General features: G+C 37.4%; 2 protein-coding genes across 5 annotated transcripts in view; one reads left to right on the forward strand and one right to left on the reverse strand.

Moving 5' to 3' along the window:
* cue (Protein cueball) overlaps positions 1-22,271 on the reverse strand; it is a 23,350-nt gene continuing 1,079 nt past the window's right edge. The window contains exons 1-8 of one of the 3 annotated variants that reach the window (XM_067350414.1): positions 20,838-21,301; positions 20,514-20,744; positions 9,639-9,857; positions 8,315-8,498; positions 6,187-6,915; positions 5,591-5,893; positions 5,049-5,322; positions 1-3,551 (exon numbers count right to left, since the gene is read on the reverse strand). In XM_067350414.1, coding sequence (XP_067206515.1) covers positions 3,450-3,551; positions 5,049-5,322; positions 5,591-5,893; positions 6,187-6,915; positions 8,315-8,498; positions 9,639-9,857; positions 20,514-20,541 — 1,839 coding nt within the window. In that variant the 5' untranslated portion in view covers positions 20,542-20,744; positions 20,838-21,301 and the 3' untranslated portion in view covers positions 1-3,449. Of the gene's footprint in view, positions 3,552-5,048; positions 5,323-5,590; positions 5,894-6,186; positions 6,916-8,314; positions 8,499-9,638; positions 9,858-15,425; positions 16,926-20,513; positions 20,745-20,837; positions 21,302-22,271 lie in introns of those variants that run through there. The other 2 variants (XM_012376130.2, XM_012376131.2) reach the window with 2 other exon arrangements.
* Positions 18,486-22,271, forward strand: part of Dab (DAB adaptor protein) — a 15,565-nt gene continuing 11,779 nt past the window's right edge. For both annotated transcript variants that reach the window (XM_067350371.1, XM_012376142.2), the window contains exon 1: positions 18,486-19,305. In XM_067350371.1, the coding sequence (XP_067206472.1) occupies positions 19,269-19,305 (37 nt within the window). In that variant the 5' untranslated portion in view covers positions 18,486-19,268. The remainder of the gene's footprint in view (positions 19,306-22,271) is intronic.

A 22,271-nucleotide genomic window follows, 5' to 3' on the forward strand; every position in this document is an offset into this window, starting at 1 on the left:
TAAGAGATAATCCATTTTATTCCACTTTTATCTGTATACAATAGCAACCAGCATTATAACTATTATAAAGAGATGTAAAGTATGCAATATGTTTTTCGAAATTGATCAGAGGCTTCGAAGCGTCTGTTTTAATTACAAGTTAAGTACAACATATACAAATGTAAGTACACATATTTAAGATAAATTCTCGAACTTCTACACGGATAAAAGATTTCATTCGAAGCGGTAGATTAACGCTTTTGCATAAAAATAGTCTTAAAATATCGTTCGATACACGAACCACGAATTCAAGAAAAGTACGTAACAAACTTTCACGATCCTGATTTACCCTGATCACTTAAACCCTGATGTATAATATATATATAAAATAGTACCAACATGTATTGCATACTGTGCACCGTCATGGCGTTATTTTTTTTTTTTTTTATAGGAATATAACCCTTTCACCATAAATCCACTATCCCGTCTCTGGGGATGAGTGTGCGGGAGAGGGCTATTTTCCAAACACAATGATACGTAATCGCGCAACTTTCATATATACATATATATACATATATATTTAATGTGTATATATATATTTAGTTGGGCAATGTCGCAAATATATCTTTCTAGTATAAAATTATACATTAGATTTAAAAAGCAAAGGTCGCAGTTCAAGTAGCATCTATCGTATACAGGAACAGAAAAAAGCATCGTCATGTATTGCGAATGATTTCTTTTTTTTTTTTGTCACGACGACAGGAACATCATTCCGTATTATTAAGATTAACATAAACCCTATGAACAAAGAATTAATGAATAACATGATAATCATTGGTTTGCCACTTTACGATGCGATTATAATTAAAAAATATATATATATATGTAAATGAAGAGTTTTAAAACAAAGTTTGCCTACGTATGGTTAATGCAACACCGCCAACCAAGAAGTACAAGTCTTGGCTCGACGTGATAAATCTTGCAAACCAATAATTGTACTCTGTCTCGTGTTATTACTACTATTGAAAACAACTTTGGTGTATGTAAAAGTTATACGCTTTAAGTAACTGCTGGCCAGTGTCGATATTTCCTCAAGTGTGGCCGTTGAGAGAAACAAAGCTTTTGACACCATTTCTCTTCGAAAAGTTTACAGCAATGAAAGCAATTTTAGGCATAACTACGTTATTTATCCTGGCGCGTGTTCTCGCACGCGCGCTAATCGCCCCAATTAAAACGTATATATTCTAAATAAAAGTTAATAAGCAATTTCGCTCTCGCGATGGAATAAAAGTGGAAGGAAAGAAGACTTCGAGAAGTTGGCCTCGCGTCGCGACCTATCGATACGGAACAAAAGTTTTCGGAGTTTCGGAGTGTCGCTCTGCTATTCTCAAATGATATTATACGGAAACTGACAGCTTTAAGAAGTAGAGAAACCAAGATTACGTACATTATCGTATATAAATACGTCGAAAACTTCTGACAAAGTTTTATAAATCTGCAGTGTTATTTGTCACTGGGGTATCCGATCGTTCATCAGCGAGAATTATTTGTAACTCTGAACGTGTTTCTTATTTTTATCTAGTATACACCTCACAATGATAGCATGTATATATATTATGTATATTCAGTTGCTTAGACATTAATAAATATAAATTTACGCCGCGTATCTTTAATGCGAACTTACGTTAATGATAATGATTCCTGAATCGATTAAGACTTCAAATATCCAATATCGGTACACGTTAAAGGATTTTGGATGCGTATAAGCACGATGCAACTCGAGCTTTTTATCAATGAATGTATGAACGTTATATGTGTGTATACACACACACATACACACACACATGTATATATTGTATTCTAAATGTGACAAAAACAATCAGTCAGTGGCAAAATACGAATAATTTTGCGAGAAGAATGAAAACAAATGTGTGCCTGTGTGTGTGTGTGTGCGTGTGTCAACTGAGAGTGAAATTGGAAACGTTCGCCAAGCTATAGTCATTGCACGTGACTATATTCTCGACGCATGCAAAGACCGACAACGGATCGCATAACGTTCAAAATACATCGAATTACGAAAAAACTGATAAAATCGATTAATGATGTAATTTCCATTTGAGTATAGGCGCCGCGAAGCTCAGTCAAGAAAACACGATGAAAGGATCACTTATCTCTGCGATGCCGTATCGCGATCTAAATTTTCTTCAGGAATGTACGCGATGGTACTTTGAGCAACGATTAGAATTACCGCTTAAGGCAACTTTTGCGCACCCCCGTGACTGCAATAATTTGTTTCTTTTTTCCTTCACTCTTTCTCTTTCTCTCTCTCTTTTAGCTTTAGTTTGTTTTCAATGTTGTACGTACGAGTTTCTTTCAATTTGTCAACAAACGGGATAAAATATGAAAATATAAGAATCTGAGAAGACTTTCCATATCAGAGAGCCTGAGTTACGAATGTTGTTCGGCAGCTATGTATGAAAATTATGGAAAGATCCTTAGGTATTGTGCACACGGTTCCCCTTCGCTTGCTCGAATATCGATGTCAATCATATACGCATCTTCTTTTTCCCTCTTTAGTTAGCGATATGAATTTTCATTGAGAATTCTGCGCGTTAAAAGGTTATCGAATATTTTATAAGCCATTTAGACTTAAAATTTTGCAATGTCGTTTTTCAAATCAATTCAATCATCAAGTGTTGTATGCTTCATAAAAATTTGAAATAATCACAAAATTATGTGTATAATATATACAAATATCCTAATATAATCTCATTTATCATTCAACTTCGCTAGACACTTGTTTAGGACAAAACGCGAAACGCCGCTCCAAATCTTACGAGCGTAAGCCCGCGACATGTGTTTCAAGTAAAGGCACAAGATACGTTATGAAGACTTCAAAGAATGAGTGACTAATAATTAAAATAAATTATCGTTATTTATGTATTTATTTGGAACTCATATTATGGAACTCTGAAAAGCTTGAAAAATTTCGATCTTTCACAACAAAGTTCAATTTAAAACTGCCTTACGCTAATTTCAAGTCTTCATAATCTTTACTGCGTATGTCATTCGCGTACGCGGTCGCAAACGAGAGCCGGTGCACGTAGAATTTGGAGCAGCGCTTCGCGTTTTGCCTTGGAACAAGCCTTCTAACGAAGTCGAATGACAAATGCGAATGACTACTAAAGCGAAGAAATGGTTCTAAAACACAGCCCTAGCGCGTATGACGTATTAAGAAATAGGACCTTCTAAAAAGACCTTTGGCTTCCTTTTCCACGATGGAGCAAAACCGCCGCAGCGCGTCGTCCTGTGAACACGGACACTTCCAAACTTAACAACAATACTAAAATCAGCCGTAGCGCGCATAGACGTGGGACAACCCCACAAATACGATCCCCGGCGCGGCACAGAGCCCGTGCAGAGTCTCCCCCGTTTCGCCATTTCACACGACATGACGAGAGCAGTCTGTGCTAGCACGAATTATCCATGTTATCCAACAGAGAATGCTTCTCTTCTTTTTTCGTCTTTTTGCTTCTTGGCGCCTCGGTTCGTAATTTCGGTTCGAAACACGGCTGCAAAAGAACGAAATTCTTCTATTATCTATCTATGTACAAGTTGCTGTCGATTCTTGTTTGATGAATTTGGCGAGATGATTTGTTCGCATTAATTCGAATTCGAAATAAACGAGCATTCAAATCATTAGAGATTCTCTTGCTTAGACTTCACTCTCAAATTTGATTAGAAATACACACGCGATAAAAATTCTCTGTCGTATCGAATCATTGTTGCGACAAAAAATCGTGTTACAAAATGTTAAACGTTGAAATTTTGAACGTGTCGAAGTGTCAAAACGTTCTTGAAGCTACCGGCGTCTTTGTAGGAAGTCTTTTTTCTTAACCGTCTTTTATTTCAAGTAACAAACATTGTGTTTTAGAACTGCGTGTAAAAAAAACAAATTCATAAAACTATAACTGCTGACATTATCGCAAATAATTGACTGCGTGGGGGTTACAGAGATCGCAGTTTAGCCGATTGATAAATGGGAACGCGGTGGCAAAAACAGATTGTCCTTGGCACGGATCGTTGACATGCACGCGCAATTTCAAATCTACGCATGAACACATTAGCGGCGCTCATTAAAGCAGTCAGAGATAGGATGCACTAACTGTGCTCCGTCTTTAATTCTTTTGAGATAGAAGATTGATTAGTGCTGACCTCTTCCACTGGAAAAGTGATTATTTCGAAATTTTATGATTTTTCTCTTGTAAAGTGAAGCAGAACGATCGAGTGAGATTATAAAAATATTATAATTTTCAAATTACAATAAAATGCTGATTTGCACGATTTGCATGAATTCTTTGTTGACGTAAAGAACACATAAGAATGATGATAAAAGATGATTATGAAGCAAATGTGTACGTAATATAATACAAAGTCTACTGCGCACGTTGAATAAGGCGCATATCGATAAGATTACAATACCTGGCGTTATTGTCAAAGATTTGATAAAAAAATTTAATATAATTACTTAAATTATTAATAAATAATTTTAAAAATTATTCCTAATATAATACTAGTGCAATACTGCTCTGACAGAACCGCCGCACTTTCAAAAATTATTTCAGTGAGGCATTTACTATACGTTAATGACGAAAAATTTCATTTTCGCAAGGCAAACATATAAAATAATTAAAAAACTTATATTCATAAGATAAAAACTACTTTCATATCTTTAAGCAACAAGCCATGGTCCCGAATGAAAGCACTAAGTTCTGAGAAACAAATAATTCGACTATACACCTTTAGATTGAAAGAATTTACACGCGTGAGATTCATGAGATTCAAATCACACGACTGATTGTTCAGCTCTTGTCAATTGTTGAAATGAAATGAAATGAAGTTTCTCTCGGTAAGTAAACGTAAACTCATCGCGTGTAAGCGACGATTGAATGCGAAAAATCATCTTTCGTTCAAGGCAAAGCGCGGGGATGTGCCGCTCCATTTAGCGAGAGACGCTGACGGGACAAGCGCTATCAATTTTCGTGCGGTTTAAGTGGCATTTCACTCACAGTTTCGCAGATATTCATGTTGCAGCAATTCTCTATGGTAATTTCGCACTGATTATCCGGTATCTGCGGCCGGGATGTGAGCTGCGTCACGCCCTTACCAACCACGTAGCGCTTCTTAATGCGCGGCCGCCTTCGCAATTTGTTCACGTAGTAACTGAGCACGACGGTCGTTAGCAGGAACAGTCCGGTGAGGGCTACGAATATTGGCAGTATCGTAGAGTTTTCCAGGCCCGCACTGATGATCCTTTCGGCCGTTCGATTAGCGTCCGTGCATCTATTCATACAAGACGATCGATATTTGCGTATTGCGTTTAGGCACACTCAAAAAACGTATATTTTCTTCGAGTCCCGTAATAATCTATTGTAAATTGATATTAGTTTAATACTTTTCAAGTTGCGGTAGAATTAAGTTTCAAAAGCGTGCAAAAAAGTCAATTCGAAGCTTAAAATTTTGAAAATGTAGAATATTCCAAGCTAAGAATAGAAAAGACAGCATCCGCAGAATGATAAAATCTCGTTCTTGCGAAGAAACATTTACGTACCTGCAAGGTGCTTCGCTGAACGACTCGACGCGATTAGTCACGTTCGCGACCTGCACGATGCTGCTCAGCTCCTCACATCGGGTTCCTTTGGAATATTTACAGTCGCAATACGGTTTTCCATTCTGGACAGAGCACTCACCGTCGTGGAGACAGTAACCGTCGCAAATGTTCCTTTCGCATCGGGCGCCACTAAAGTTAGCCTTACATTTACACTCGGGCAGTCCGTGACTGTTTATAGTGCAAGTATTACCGTGAAGACAGTAATTGTAGCAGTGAGAAATTTCGCAAAAGTATCCGTAGAACCTGCAAAGATTATAAGAGTTCTCGAACTGCTATAACTACACAGAAATATCTAGTTGAAAACTCAGATTAAAAATTATATTTAAAAATTAGATTAAAACTTGCATCAGAATGAATAAACGTATACAATTTTATAGAACTTGATGTGAAATTATTCGAGTCTCTTCTTGAAAAATAATTGAATTTACATTTGACTGTAACCGAAGTGCGCTGCAGCCTCCACTTTTACTAATGTCGGATTTACGTTTGGCAATATCTACTTGAGCAGTTTACAGTTTCATTAAACATTTCCTCACCCTAGCTTGCATTGGCACGTGCCATCTGTTTTGCGTTTGCCGTTGTTCAGGCAGTAGTTGGAGCACTCGGTGGTCAAATCCGTTGTCTCCTTTTTGATAGGTGGTATCTTCGTTCCGTGAATTGATTTCGTCTCCATTCTTGTAGTTGGCTCCGTCCCCATTCCGGTAGTTGGCTGAGTCTCCATTCCGATAGTCGATTGTTTCTCCGTTACGACGATGGCTGGATCGCTAGACCGCTCGGTTGTCGTTCGAAGAGGTTCGTTCCTTTGTTCCGGGAATTTCGTCCTCTTCTCCATCTGCGAAAAGATCGCCGCGCAATTGTTCTCTTCGTTGTCGCGCGTAACGATGCCGGCTGGATGAATAGGGTCATACGACGCGAACTTGACTGGTGTGATTCGGCCCTTGCCGTTCTTCGGGATAGTCCATACCGCCCTCTCTATCCAGTCGGACCAGTACACCGACTCATTGTCCACCGCCAGGTGAGCCGGCTGATGGTGGCTGCTGTCGATCAGCACCTCCCGCTCGCTGCCGTCCAGGTTGCTACGCTCGATCTTGAAGTCATTCCCCTGGGAGTCGTCGCTCCAGTACAACTTCTGCTCCGCATGATCGATCGCTAATGCCAGCGGTTGATATAGGCCGGTATTGACGATAGTCGTTCGATCCTTTCCGTCGAGTGTAGAAGACTCGATAGTGGGCTTCTGGAGATTGTTGTTCGTCCAGTATATGCGTCTGTAGAAGATCGTTCATTATTGCCAGTTATCTGTTTCTTTTTTTCCGACGAAAATTTGGGTGTCGCTAGTTCGAGCTTGTCAGATGAGAAATTCGAATGGTTTGAAATGTCGAAAAATATTCAATATGAAAAAGAAATAATAAATTTTTGTTTCTTTCTATTCTTTTCCAATATAAATCTCTATATTGTCTAACTTTATTTTTTTGCCGATTTACGTAAATTCAGATTTAAATTGCTCGAGCATGCAAAATTTAAGCTAAGGCCTTGAGAGATCCGAAGAATTTTGAATTTAACCAGAAAATTCGAACTGTTCAATCACTGAAAAAATTTGAGTGATAATGCAAAGCAAAGCGCATTTCGTATTAATAATTACGATCATAATAACGATGTGTATAAGTATAACTATAATGATAAAATAGTATAATTGCCTAATTGTGCTTTTAAATATTTAAATATAAGTTTTTTCAATATTACATAAAATATATTCTTTAAAAATAATATTTTAATTTGTTTTTTTCAATAGAAGATACAGGACTTAGGTATACATTTATTTTTGTTTTTATTTTTGAAAAAAGTTTGAAATTTGCAAAGTAAATTATGCATAAATAAAAGTTTAACTATAGCAGAATGACATTTTTGTATCTTTATGAATGAAGCGTCGCATTCATCAGGAACATCGTAAATATCTTCGCTGCTATAAACATATGAAAAGAAGGCGATTTATTATATATCATCACATTCATGCGACTTTTCACTTATTTTATCATATCAATAGCAGTAAAAATATTTAAAATGAGACATTTTGCACAACGGTAGAAAAAAAATGCCGAAATGCGTTTTTTTTTTCAGCGAGAAATTTCTTCGACGATGCAAAATAGACAAGCGATCGGAATATTCCAGTGGGAACGCCTCATTTTTCAGGCTCATTTTTAGCTGCGCTTCGGTTTTTCTTTTTTATAAAGTGTCAGCATTTGCTGGCAACGCGAAAGGGACGAATGTACTGTGAATCGCTGCGACAGCTACTTAAGTACACGGGAGATCTGTTGTTGTCTTGCGCTTTGCTTAACTTCGCTTATTCCAAGCTGCATTTAAATATATTGCACATAATAATACTGCTAGTATTTCTATTTTGCACGGTATTTGCGTGACACATTCGTGCGACCGAGAATACTAATTAATTTGGTTTCCAAATGAAAAAACAAGATTCCAAATATAACAAAGTTGATGGAGACTTTACGTCAGAGCTTCGGAATATCTTTTACAGATCTCTCGATATTTTTATGATTATCAATTCTATTTTTTTCTCTTCTTTCATTGATGATTATTCGAGGCATTCCTCGATTACGCAAAAGAAAGGAGAAGTCTCCTTGATGTGAAACATCGTGAGTATTAACAAACCTGTTACACGCGTCGATGGCAATGTCGCGTGGACTGGCATCGGTGAATTGATGCATAACGATAGGCGTACTCGATTCACCGTTTAACGACATTTTCACGATGATGTTCTGTTTAGTGTCGGTCCAAAACAAAGTGTTCGATGATTTGTCGAAAGCGATCCCGAGGATGTGCATCTCGCTGTCTTCTACGCATATGCAAATCCGATTATGTAATATCAATATTCATCAAACATTTCTCATATGCTGTATTATCGATATTTTATTACACGATAAACGCGATTTATCTCGATTGCTTTCCGCGAGAGATTTCCAAACGCAATGATATTCTAGCAGAAGATTATGTTCTTTTTGAGAAAAGGTGTGCCGAAAGTTCCTCGATATTGGAAATTATTAATGATGATGTTGGACGCGAGAACGTAGAATTTCTTCGACATATGATATATAAATAACATTTGATGTATATATAAAAATATATATAAAATAATAATATATATAAATAATAAATTTTTCCGTTAATAAAACTGATTTAATTGCATCAATGCGTCTATAAATACGTTAAAAGCGTCGCGAGAAGTTTGCGGTGCATTTTACAAGTCCACAAAAGAGGTTTTCTAAATGATAAAATATTTGTTGATTGCTTCGATTGCAAAAATCGTTTTCACGTGGATTTCACATTCCTGACATCGTAATATATTTTAATACAATATTATGTGTTTCTATATATTCCAATTAGATTGTACTTTTTTTTTTTAAATTATAATACGAGTTTCAATAAACAAAAAATTATTAGTTAATCAGTAAAGAAAGAAGTTTTTTAAATATTTGATATCGAGAAAATCTGGCAAATACATCACAACAAAATACATAAAAGAAAAAACGTTATTACAAGTCAAACATATTCGATTCTATTTAAATATTGCCTTAAACTGCAAAGATAGAGCGCACAAACGTAGTTGATGGTGCAAAATTAAGTTTTAGTAATCGAAAATTCAAAAATACAAAAATAACATTTTTCAACCCACTTTTAGATTCTTCCATAAAAGCGCAGAAAAAATGATGATTCTTTAAATATTTATATTACAAAATATTATTGATTAAATATCAGAAATTTAAAAGTATTCGTTAAATTTTCTTTAGAAAAGATAGAATTTTTTAAAATTATGTACCTACCTAATAATTATATATCTTATAATTTTAAAAATATAAATGACGAATAATAAAAATATCATGAAATGCTTAAAAAAAATTACAAATTTTTTTTAGAAACTGTATGCTGTTATACTTGCATTTTGCGTTATAAAGGTTTGCAGGATTTCTGTACTTACTTTTAATTAGAGGAGTTGATGTGAAATTCTTCTTTGTAAAAACGTTGAATACAGTTATGTTGCTATTTGGATCAATGTCAGATATATACATCGTTTGAGTGTTGTAATCGTACGTTATTCCATTCAATTCCTTAGCTATTTCGATATTAGCGTGGTTCATTAATGTGCCGTTCTTCGCAAAAAAGTCGATTCCACCGTTGTCGATAACCACGGCCAAATCTGCAAAAAGAACAAAACTCCGATTCAGAATCTGGTCTCAACTGGGTGTTTCAAGTAAAATTAGTATTCTTAGAGAAACGTGAAATAATGTGTTAATAAATAATGGTCGATTAATTGAATTGTGTCGATAAAATAAAAAAAATTATTATTTTTTGTTATAGAGATTCGTGTCATAAAAATTTATTTTGCGAAAGACGTGTTAAAGAGTTACAAAGAGCTCGTTGTCGTAGTATAATCTACACACAGTTATTCTTATCGCTTAACTAGAAAGCAATCTATATCGTAATCCGTGATTTCGATTACGTTATGAAACCAAATGGGCGTTACGAAACCGCAGATAAGAAATATCTCTAATTGCGGCGAAACGGTACTTCCACACCAACGCTATGGTCGCATGGTGCGTCACTTGAAAATCTGTTGCATTTCCTGAGAAATTTAAGTTTCGACCTGTGCGTTAATTAATTTATGCTTTTTTTTACATTTAAAGTATCTTTGCATTTTTCTAATAAATTAAATCAGATAAATATTAATAACATGATGCAATTTGAAATATTGATAAATTTACAAACGTATACTAATCAAGTAAAGTTTATGAGTAAAGCAATAATTATATATGTACAAAAATCATATATATTTAATTAAATAAAGTTAATTAAAGTTTTTATTTTCGTAAAAAAATTCTTTTTTCTTCGATTTGTATCTGTTTGACATAATTTTGGCTAGTAATAAATTTTTAAATATTTTTGCTTCAATATTGTATAAATGGTCAAATCTAAAATAAATGCAGTTTATAATTAATTTTATTTTTTTAGCTTTAAATATACATACATGTAATTTTGTCGTCGCTTTAATCTTAAATTTTACTCAAATAATATAGTTTATAAATAAATATAATATTACTGTCCAAAATTGTTAACAATTAATTTCTGCATGTTAATTTAAAATTAAAATTTTATTTTAATTATGCTATATTATGGGTTAATTTTCATTATCCGATATAATTTTAAAGTCATAATAAAGCATCAAATAAAATTTTCATATTTATATAACAGTAACAATATAAAAATTTGCCTCGTAATGTAGCAAAGCTGTGATTTATTTAAATCATGATGTAATTAATATAAGATACTTATTAAACCGCGCGCCAATGTAAATGCACCAAAGTTTAAAAGAATACTTAAGAAATCATTAATCTTGTATGAATCATTGATTTTATCTTGTTTATCGAAAGCAGTTAAAAAAGTGCATATTTGACAATTATGTAACGTTAAATGAATACGAGAACAAATTAGCCTCTTCACTTGTGTATCTGTTACTGTAAAAGCGCCAATTTTTGTGAAACCTAGAATTTACATGAAGGACCCCGCACCCTTTTTGTGGGAAAATATCTTTCGGCGGATTTGGCTAATTCTTGCATATGTGTGGTTTCCGTCATTCTGAACAAATGTCGTAATGAGCACAACTTGAGCCTAGTCACTTCCGCGCTACAAGCCCTGAAAAGTCCAAATTTAACATGTAAAGGTTTAGAATTTCCGGCTCGATATATGTGACTTCTGTCGAATGTGTGCGTGCGCACATAGCCTATACTTTTACGTGTTAAATCTGAATTTTTCAGGGCTTGTAGCGGAAATGACTCATCAAGTTGTGTCCATTAAGACATTTAGACATTTGTCTTTCACGGAAATCCTAAGATTTACCAAGTCATTCCGGAAAAAATCCAAAAACGTTCAAAAAAAGTAGTCTTTGTTTCGAAATTTGATCAGTCAATGCGGAAGGATTTACCAAGACTTGTAATAAAAGTCGAGATCAGCCTTGAAGATTAGCCGTCTGAACACGTATGTGCACATCCGAACGCATCCTTAGTTCGCCTTAGTTCGTTAATTTCGAATATGACAGTAACTTTTATTTATCAATAGAAAAGTAAAATAAAATAATATTTGTTACGTAAAGTGAAAGAAGCGAAAATTTTCTAAAAAAAAAACAAGCAGTTCACTACAGATGTTTAAAGCGTTATAAAATTCTAAAAATTAATCCTTCCTCTCTTTCTTCCCTCAATTGCCTAAAGCCTGAGATTCGCCAAAATATGAAAAATTTTTTAAATCGACAGATCTAAGGCTGATCCTAAGTGTTTACTTGCAGTAATAATGAAGCTTTTTACCAGAAAATAGTTAATAATCTGTAACGAAAATTTCATAAAGATTAAAGAAGCTGGAAAAGAAGAAATGCGTATTCGTGAGATTATTAAAGAATATCTCTGTGTAAAGGACAAGGATTTATAAAGTACAACTGCCAGGAAAATTCGGCTTTTACAGAAACTATTTATTTAGAATGAGAAATCGAAAAACAGATATACAAGTACAATGATATGTTAATTTATGGTAAGCACTAAGCACGAAGGTTTTGTCCACGTCAAGAATAATGAATGAGATAAGAAACGATAAGAAACGTCAAATGGGATAGTTTCTTAAATGTTCGCTACATCTTGCCGTAAATACACTCGATAAGATATCTCGGCTGCTGTATTTCTACCTGGACAAAGTGTCGTCACACTGCATTACAAAGCAAATTTGTGGCTGCCAGTCAATCAGCAGACGAATTGCGACAGAACGACGCGCACACGCGAGCGCTGTCGGAACTTTTGTCGAGAGTGTTCTGACGTCGAATAAAAATTATCGCGTCGTCGTAAAGTATATAAAAATGAGACACATTAAGATATACGAGTGATTGCCTAATTAGGTCTATCCAATGTCCAGAGGAAGTAATCTCTAATTTTTCTTGCGATCTAATCAACAGGAAAATCTTATGATTACGTTCAAATCGGTCAATGGGTGAAACCAAGAATGTTTTTCGCGATCTTGTTTAGTGTTGAATAATTTATCTCTAGCGATTAGTAAAAGGTTTGCGATTATTAGCAGGCGAGAAGCTATGTGTGTCACGATGCTGCAATAATATTTGTTAACATCATTCTCGTCTTCTCTTATACTTTCTAAATTTAAAATAGAACAAATATGTGTTTTAAAGACAGAAATATATAATCTAGGTTGCTAAAAGAAATTTATTCACGAAGATCCATTTCAGTGCCGAATAAGTGATGTATAATTAATATTTATCTATAACTTGTTAATTATCATTTATTTACACATTAGTTAGAGTTTTCACATATAAACCATTTTCTTCGCGCTGTCTACTTTAACGGAATATATGATATATTATCTAACTGAAATTAATAACTCAGGTTGTTATTATTTACGCTACCGCGATCAAACAGATGTATTTTTTTTTTGCGCATACCGGTTTTTTCTGATACATTATGAATCGTAGAACATCATAAACATGGGCCGATCCTTGACAAAGTTGATACACAACTTCAATAATTATATAAAAATTATTATTGTATTATTTATGCGATCGAGTAGAATGTCGAGAAGAATATTATAATTTGGCGGAAATATTCTATTAACTGAATTAATCTGTATTAATCGTTTGATCGATTATTCAAAACTGTGTATCAAAAATTGTGTATTGAACACAAATATCATTAGCGCAAAATATCTACGCTCCACATTGTAGTAAATTCTTCACATCAAACGAAAATTATTACGAGATAATTACGAGATAATGGCATTTCGAGTATCGCGCCATTGTTGTTTCTCGATTTTTCTGAAGGCTTTTAAATGATGTACTTAAATCAATATTTTTTTCTGCGCAATATCGGCGCTCCCTGAAACGTCATGCGGTTTTTTTTGCATAATTTGCGAACAATCGGAAGTACACGCGGACTTTCTGAAACAAATCATTACGCCGCAATGAGAAAGCAAATTTATGGAAATCAAGTTTGCGCTTTATAATCTTACATTGTTGACTTGTCCACGTGTCGCGACGTTTTAGTCGACTTTGTACGATTTAATATGCGATTATATATACATATAATTTTGCATATGATTTGCACGTCACATGATTCATCACGTATATTAAAACTTCATAGTTGCGACGGAATAAAATAATTTCGTTTTAGTTTCTTTTCGAAATAGTGCGATTTCTCTTTCTACATCTTCTATTTCATATTTATTATTAATATCATCTCAAGAAAATGATTCATAGTTTATTAAATAAAAAATAAAAAATAAAAAGATATTGTTCATAAAAAATTATTACATTCTATACAAGAGAATATTTAAAATTAAGATGTAAAAAGTGCAAACAGATTAATAAAAGAATTTTGTATAACAAATTTTGTACATTTGTCATTTTTTATTAAATAAATAACTGAATAGACTTAAAAATATATATATATATATTGTTTTGTATGATTTTCTTTATAGCAAGACAAAATTAGCTTTCCATTCTCTAATAGTTACGGCAGAGTGCAGAAAATATGTGTAATCGTAAAAACGGATTTTTCGAATGTCAAGTTATCGAACATTACATTATCAAGTCTGTCGTCGTATGTATTTGACCCCACTTATGATTTTTCTGACTTTCGAGATATTGTATAAACATTGATACTCAGATGATGCTGGCAGAAATACTGGCAGAGGGAATTTTAGATTGTGTAATAAATTGCGTCGATCAAATTAGTTTTTCCTCTTTACATAATATTATTATTTTTGTTATTGTGCTCTATGACTCTGATCTTTGACTACTGGCTTTTCCAAAGCGCAAATAGCCAACATTAACACACATTACGCGCGTACTGTGATGTATCGATTATATTCCCGTTATCCGATGCGTATTAATAACGCATCGAGACGGGAACGAATTCTTAGCAACGAATTTTTGCGAGCGTCCAAATTAAATTCTTCTGTGATTTACACGTCACTCTCGTGCCACGTGCGTAAATCAGGAATTAACTGAAGGTGCGGCTTCGTACCTTTTGCTGTATCTTCGCTGCGAACTGATAAGGTCACGCGATCTCGTACGTGCAGTTTGTTCGCTCTGTAAAAACGCGTGCGACGACTGACGCCGCGCGTGCGACCTTAAACGTGACCGTGAAAAATCACCACCGCACCCGAATTTTTACGACCTCCGACGTGACCGCCGGAACGTGCCGGTCCTCTTCGCCGATCTCGCGATCATCACGATCCGCCCGCTCTCGTTTCCCATTGATGTTCGCGTGCGCGCAGCGGTCGTCACCCTTGGCCGGTCCTGACATTCGTTACGTAAAACAGGTGTAAGGATGCGGCGCGACGATTAATCGCGATGAACGGACGATCGGCGAGATTTAACGACGCCACGTTCAGACGTCCATCGTCGCGATGTTTCATTCAACTTTCGAGAGCGCGCGTTTTGGGAGCGAACGCGCGAAAAAACGGCACTTAGCGCGAAAAGTGGCGTACGTGACGAGCGACTGTGGGTGAATGGAGTCGGCGCTGGCGCACCAACACGCGCTTACGAATGCACACGGACAAGCGCACGGACGCGCGAATGCCGGTGTATGCGTACACCGTCCTGACCCCGTGGTCGAGCCATGACACACGGCACGATCGCTGCACTACCGGCGCGGCTTATATCGTTACGATCGCGTTTTCATCTTGCGTATCTCTGTTATATTTCTGTCATAACACTCACCCCAAGACCTGGCGTATGTCGTGACCACGAGGATGAACGGCAGCAGCAGAAGCGGCAGCGTGCTCGGCAGGAGGTGGCGCGTCTCGGCAATAATCATGACTGACGATTAATCGGCATTCGTGCGTGCAAAATGATGTTAACGAGCAAGCGACACGGCGAGATGGTCTGCGGGACGAGACGAATTTCTCTCTTTCACTCACAAACGTACGCGCCAAGAAAAACCTCTCACCACGTCCTTACTCCGCGGCAGCCGTGCGCGAACTGAAACCAACGCACGACTCCCGCGCCGAGATATGCCACGATGCGTCTTAGGCGCCAGTGGGCGGCGATTAACCCTAAAGAGCAGAGTGCTACTTCGAATTTATCGAGTGTCACTTGTTTTTTTTTTTTTTTTTTTATTTACAAATGTCACACAACACTTTAGCTTTCTATCAATGGCATGTTTTAAAAATAGACAGTCAGTTAAATTATAATTGCAAACATATACGAGAAGTGTAAATTTATTTGCTAGCTTTCAACTAATTGACCAAGTTTTTGATCTAATTTATGAAAAAAAATTGTTTTTATAATTATTAATTTTATTCTTCTGTTTTTCCGTCAGGATTTTCGACGATTTTATTATTTATTTAATGTCTGTGTGATTAGCAAATGCAGATTGAGACAATCGGTTCACGAAATGTACATTATAGTAATGTGTTCTTTAGCCGCGCTGCACTCTGAATCAGTCGTATTATTTGCATTGGATCGTAAGGTCACTCTGTAAATTTCCCCGGGTCACGCGCTTTAATCGCTGATTATTCAACTGTCGCACGATTTATTAAAATTAATGCATCCGTGCATTAAGCGCGTGTAATGCCGTGGCAATTTATTGCATTCTAATTTTTGGTAAAAAAAACTGTTACCTCACTGTTGCGTTAGAAACACTTTTTCACACATTTCAATGCAAATCTTGAATTATGGATTCAGTTCTGAGATATATTTATCGTTTGCAAATTTTCTTTTCATTTTTAGCAAGTCACAAGGACTATTACTCGCGATAGAAATTTCAAATGCACTAAACAGCAATCAAATAAGATTACATAATCGTATCGTTGTGTGAACGGAAAAATTCGTAGAACAAATTTACATTTTTTTACATAAACTTTACGTAAAAAATATCGCGTTACTTATTGATTGCTTATTCCCTCAAATTCTGTCGAAGAATTATTTTATTTTCTTAGCCTTCCACAATACACGCGATTCGGAGCAAGAAATGTCAAAGATAGACTTCGAAATCTAGACGTGCGATCGATCGCTACGCCACTGTGCAATCGCGTGCCTTAGATTATGGCACGCGCGCAGCCGACAACGCGCTAATTTTCTTCGCTTCTCCATTCAAACGTGCTGTATTCTTACCTCGGGTCTTTCTATTCAACAGCGAAATACGGAGACGAGAGTTTGTCACGGATTTCGTGCAATTTGTTGAAGTTTCCGCAATACAATAGAATCGATAGGTGATCGTTCATTCCGTTTCAAGACACATTGAAGTGAGTTTCCTCAAGAGATTTCTATCGTATAAAAATTTAGAAGGATGATATGCACTGTTAATTTTGCAGTAACCTTTTAAGCTAAAAAATGGATACTATTATTTTCACTCGATTAAGTGTGTAAGGTATTTTTAATCAAGCGTCCTAAATAATCAAAAATATATTTTTGTAAAACGTCTAATTTTTGCAAATTCAACAACTGGAAAATAAAGTAAAATTCTTTACAAAAACAATTTAAAAAAATTCTTTTAAAACATCTAAATAAGGAATTTAATTTTAAACATTTTTCAAAATAGCACTGTAATGTATTAAACATAAAACTGGAAGTCGCATATTGAAAGCTTTTATGAGACACGTTGTTAAAATCCATCGCTGATAAGCGAATACAGTTCGTGTTCTTATCAAAGTATGCTATACTATCGACGTACGGTTAACCACGTTATCGTCTTGTGTAAAAAAAAGAATTTTTAAAAAAATAGTTACCATATCGATTAAATAATTATAAAATTTAAAAAAATTTTAGAAGTTGAGCATACTTGCAGCTAAAAGAGTTAAAGAATCCGCACAATTAAAGCCTTGACCGTAAACAAGGATTTTTATTTTCAACTCTCAGCAATTTTAAGACAAATTTTGATATTTTTATTAAATAAATCTGCAAATTTTAATAGCATACTGTACAAAGAGACGCGTTACTTTTTTTTAAGTTGTTAAAAAGAAGTTGAAGTTATTCAAAAGAATTTGTATAACGCGTAGAAATAAATAAATCAGATCAACATAATGTACATGCAGAGGGAAAGTTGGGAAAGGGAAAGTTGGCAGGAAGATCGTTTAGTTTGAAAGACTTTTCTCGTAACATGCGTTTTGACACAATAAATATATCCGGAAATAAAAGATAAACCAAGTTAATCTTGCGCGCAAATTACAGATTTCTAAACAAGATAAGACACAAATCAATGCTATCTTGAAATATTTCGCTGTCTTGGAAATTTTGCACACTCATGATAGCAGCAAAGAAAAAAATAAAAGATCAATACTTGTACAATTTCCATTCTTTACTCCTACTTTTATCAATTTCGCTAAATAGACGTAATTCTGAGAGAACATTTGCCAAGTTTGCAAATTTAAAAGACGCTAATTTATACGTACTATTTAAAAAAAAAAAATTGTCTTCCTGTAAATGTAATCAAAATGAACGTATCGGGATGTAAACCTTCTTTTGCAGGCATTGGCTAAAGAGACAAGAGGAAAGAATTCAAATTTCCGTGAAGAAGAACTCACGAAATGTGTTATTCAGCCAAGAAGTGGGTTATTCAGAAAAATATACACATCAGTCTCATTTATGGAAGTTTCATTAGCACATTATAAAGCCGGTTGCACGGTCGGGATGTCAGGACGTCCCCGCTCCGAAAAGGCGAGCGATGTCGCTCGCGGGAAAGCAGCTCGCTCGCGGGAAAGCGAGGCGGGAGCGGCCCGGAGCGACGACACCGGGTACTAGAACAGGCACGGCAGGCAGGCAGGCGGTGTGGCGGCGGTGTATATTATTGATCAATAAAAGCGGGCTAGCATGGGCGACCCATGCCGGCGGCGGCGGCGGCTGCGACGGCGGCACGGCGGAGAGGCAGCTGTCATTTCCTCCGCGTTTTTACGTCGCGCGCGCGGATACACGCGCTCGCCGCGGCGCGCGCGGAATCGTGTCCCCGGGTGCCAAGGCAGCGGCGCGCGGACGTCCTCGCGATCCTGCTGTTCGCGCCGCACGATCCCGGCGGTGACGGTCGCGTCGGAGTGCGTGGAAGTGAAGATCGCGCGTTCCCGACAGTAGTCGGGTCGGCCGACGTCGACGACGCGCGCCGTGGAAGCCCCGTTAATACGCGCCACCAGTCTCGAGAGCGCTTACGCCTCGGAAAATACACGCCGCGAAGGGTGAGACGCCGGCGCGGGGGGAGGGGGGGTAATAGTGCGAGAGGGGAACGAGAAAGGAGAGAGTGTGAGAAAGAGAAAGAGAGAGAGAAGGAGCAAACGGCCGGAGGGTGAGCGCGCAGCGGAGAGGGGACGGGGAGAAAGAGAGAGAGAGAGGGGGAGTGAGACGGGGAGAGACCGACGTGCTGGCCGACATGTGTTGTCCGTGCTGAGGGTTCGCATCCCCGACTGTGTGCCCTGACATTCGAGGGTGCGCCTTGACGAAAGGCGAGAGACCGGCTGGCTCTTCGCCGGCGAGGGGGTGGGCGAGAAACGCAGGCGGTGAGAAGGAAAAATTTTTGTGTCGCCTCCCCCGTGTCATCCTCGGGGCTCTCTCGCCGTCGTCTACGCGGGACCACCGATGCAGACCTTACGGAAAAAAAACAGTCCGTGCAAGTGTGAGTAAAGAGAGTCTGAGAGTTATTGCGCCGCGCCAGATCGCGTTGCGACGCGCGTTGCTTCGTCGTCGCGTGCCGGATTTTTTCGCTGGAATCGAATTTTTCGACCCTTTCTCCCCCCCCCCCCCCCGTCAACGTTCTCGATGCGAAGTCGGTGTTTCTTGCACCACCCTGTAGATGCATTCAGGGGTGCTTAGAGGCGCCCCGTAATATGGCTTCCTCGTATTTGTGGGACGAAAAACGGCCACGCGTTGCGTTTCGCACAGGAGATAGCTACGCAGTTTGATGACGATACACGCATTTCAGTGCGCGAAGGCCGCGGACGATGAGCCTCGTTAAGCGAATTCGCTGGCGAATTTACTCGTGCGAAAAAGCGGAGGTTTCCCCGTCGTGGAGTTTACCAGTCGAGCACGACCCGCGCGGTCGCACGCGTTCATTGCCAGCAGATGTCGATAACTACCAGTCTCTCGCCGTGCGCGTGTTCGAGATTACTACTGAACAGCGTGAAAACGAGCGATTGTTTCCTTGCACGATTAAATATTAATAGTTTTAATTAGAATTAGAAGAATTTAATTAGAATTCTTAATTAGAGTTAGAAGAACGGTGTGGGAGAAAAGACTTCGTGGAGAGAAAAGAAGTTGGTCAATATTTTTTCAATTCAAAATAAAAACTGTTAATTTGAAGCTCTATACTGCGATTCTTGTATGCTCATTGCATATTTCGAGCTAAGCGATCGACAGTTTTTGTTTACTTGTGGGATTCGAAAGAAATATTACCTGTCAATAGCAGATGAGAACGAAGAAATAGCATTAAATGAATTGCAGAAATGCAAATTATAGTTATTACATACGTAGATAGATCATTTATAGACAGCCATTCAATGAGTCACGTCAGTGACAACAATTTATCATTTCGTATTTGTACCTCGATTCTCTGGCGTCGTTGTATAAATTAATCATGAATCGCAAGTTTCACAATCGCGATTCTTTGTTTCACAAGTGCGTCACACGCAGCATATCCATAAATAAACATGTTAAGTTTGAACGAGTTAAACTCTTCGATCTAACTTTTTTTAGCGAGAATGTCAAGGGAGGGCACGAGAAATTTTCTCAAAATGTCAAAGCTATCTCCGCTACGTTTTTGTCGCTCCATTGTCTCGTGGGTTTCGCAATAAAAATTGTAAAATAAAAACCTCGTGAGATACATACGTGGATGAGTATGCGATGCAGGACGCATCTGGCGCGGAAAGAGCGAGAAAGGAGTCCAAAGCGCATCTCAAATGATCTCAAAGGAGGCTCGATAAAAAGCCTCGATAAATCAAACGAACGTATATATACTTTCGAGTGCTGACAGTTGGCATTCTCCACTCGAAGCCGACAAGTGCATTTGAACAAATCCAACCTTCGGTCATTAAAATCACAGGGGCAATGAACAGCCTGCTGAGAGAAAAAACAGAGTCATGATAGATCGCTGCCTTTCATTTCTCTACACTTTCTCTGTACTGGGTTAGATTTTTTATACATTTATCATACCTTTGTTTAGCTACATCTTCCTGAAAGACTCGCGCAGCAAATACACTACCTCTCGAAAATTGAACCAATTAAACTTGACATTTTTCCGATCATTTTGCGGTACGAGTGAAGTATTCTAACCTTACATGCCGTTTAACCTATAAACTCGCGCCGGCCGGCGGGGACTTTTCGTGTCTTTACGCCGCCGTACTGAAAAGAATAACTTTATTTCTGCGATTAATCGAGGATGTTTCGCAAAATAATTATCCGAAATCAAGAGATACATTGCATATATCTGTCAGAAGCGTTAGATTCTCGGCTTTCGAATTCTCAGTACACTATTTTGCGCGATAATATTGACAACTACATCGACCCGCGGCAACGCATCCCGAGTAATCCCGATGCAAGACGAAACCGGTCGACGGTCGACGAGACGACCTTGCCAAGCACGAGTAGGGACAGTTTTACTACTGATCAGCTGGCCGGCTGATCGTAGTACCGTTATAGTTACGTAACACGTTATGCATGGCACACGGATGCACTAAACACACATATAAGCACTTTGAATTTTCAAAATGCTGTAACTCGACGAAAAATTGACATAGCGGCATGCGGCAAAAACGAATCTTTTGTATTTCACATTTCGCAGATATCTATGCTAACTGTGCATGTTATCATGATATGTATTTATGTCGCAATAATAAGGCGCATAGTCACTTCAGTTTACATTGTGCAAAGTCAAATAATGATCCGTAAAATATAAAGATTTAAGGTTTGATAATTATAGAATATGTTTTGCGCTGTTAGACAAATTCGTAGCTCCACCGAAATAGTATATATTTATAAATAATGATATTCACCGATAAATTTTAATGAAAGAATTATATCTAAATAAATTATAGTGCTCTATACTTTTGATAAAGTATAATTATTCTCGAGCCATAATAACATTTACATTTAATACTTAAGCTACGCACTACAGTTCATTCATTATAACTTGCACTAATTACTTTTTGTTGATCATACCAAAGCAACAAAGTTATAACGACGCGTGTAAACTCTCGCGTTTGGTACTGCTTCAAATGTATTTATCTGCTGCGCATTGCATATTAATTCGTTTGCCGAATGCAGGCGTTTTCAAAACGGAAGCTACAAATGACATGCATTATTATCGTAAGCTGTAAATAGATATCAAGCCAATTATCGGCTTCCGTTCCGAGCCATTAATTTTAACGCCGGTACTCACTGGGAGAGATCGTTCTCGCGGGTCACTCGAGCGGGGGTCACTTGAGCGGGGGTTCTTTCATTTTACGGTCCCGCCGGTCAAATTGGTTGTACGACCGATCGATATCGGTTTAATGCACGCGGACCTATCGCTGTCGGATCGCTTCTCGGATCCCCCTCGTGGTTTTAAATACGATAATTCGATCTCGCCCCCTCACGCGAGAATAAAAC

Source organism: Linepithema humile, chromosome 2 (assembly GCF_040581485.1).
Source record: "Linepithema humile isolate Giens D197 chromosome 2, Lhum_UNIL_v1.0, whole genome shotgun sequence".
Lineage (NCBI taxonomy): Eukaryota > Metazoa > Arthropoda > Insecta > Hymenoptera > Formicidae > Linepithema > Linepithema humile.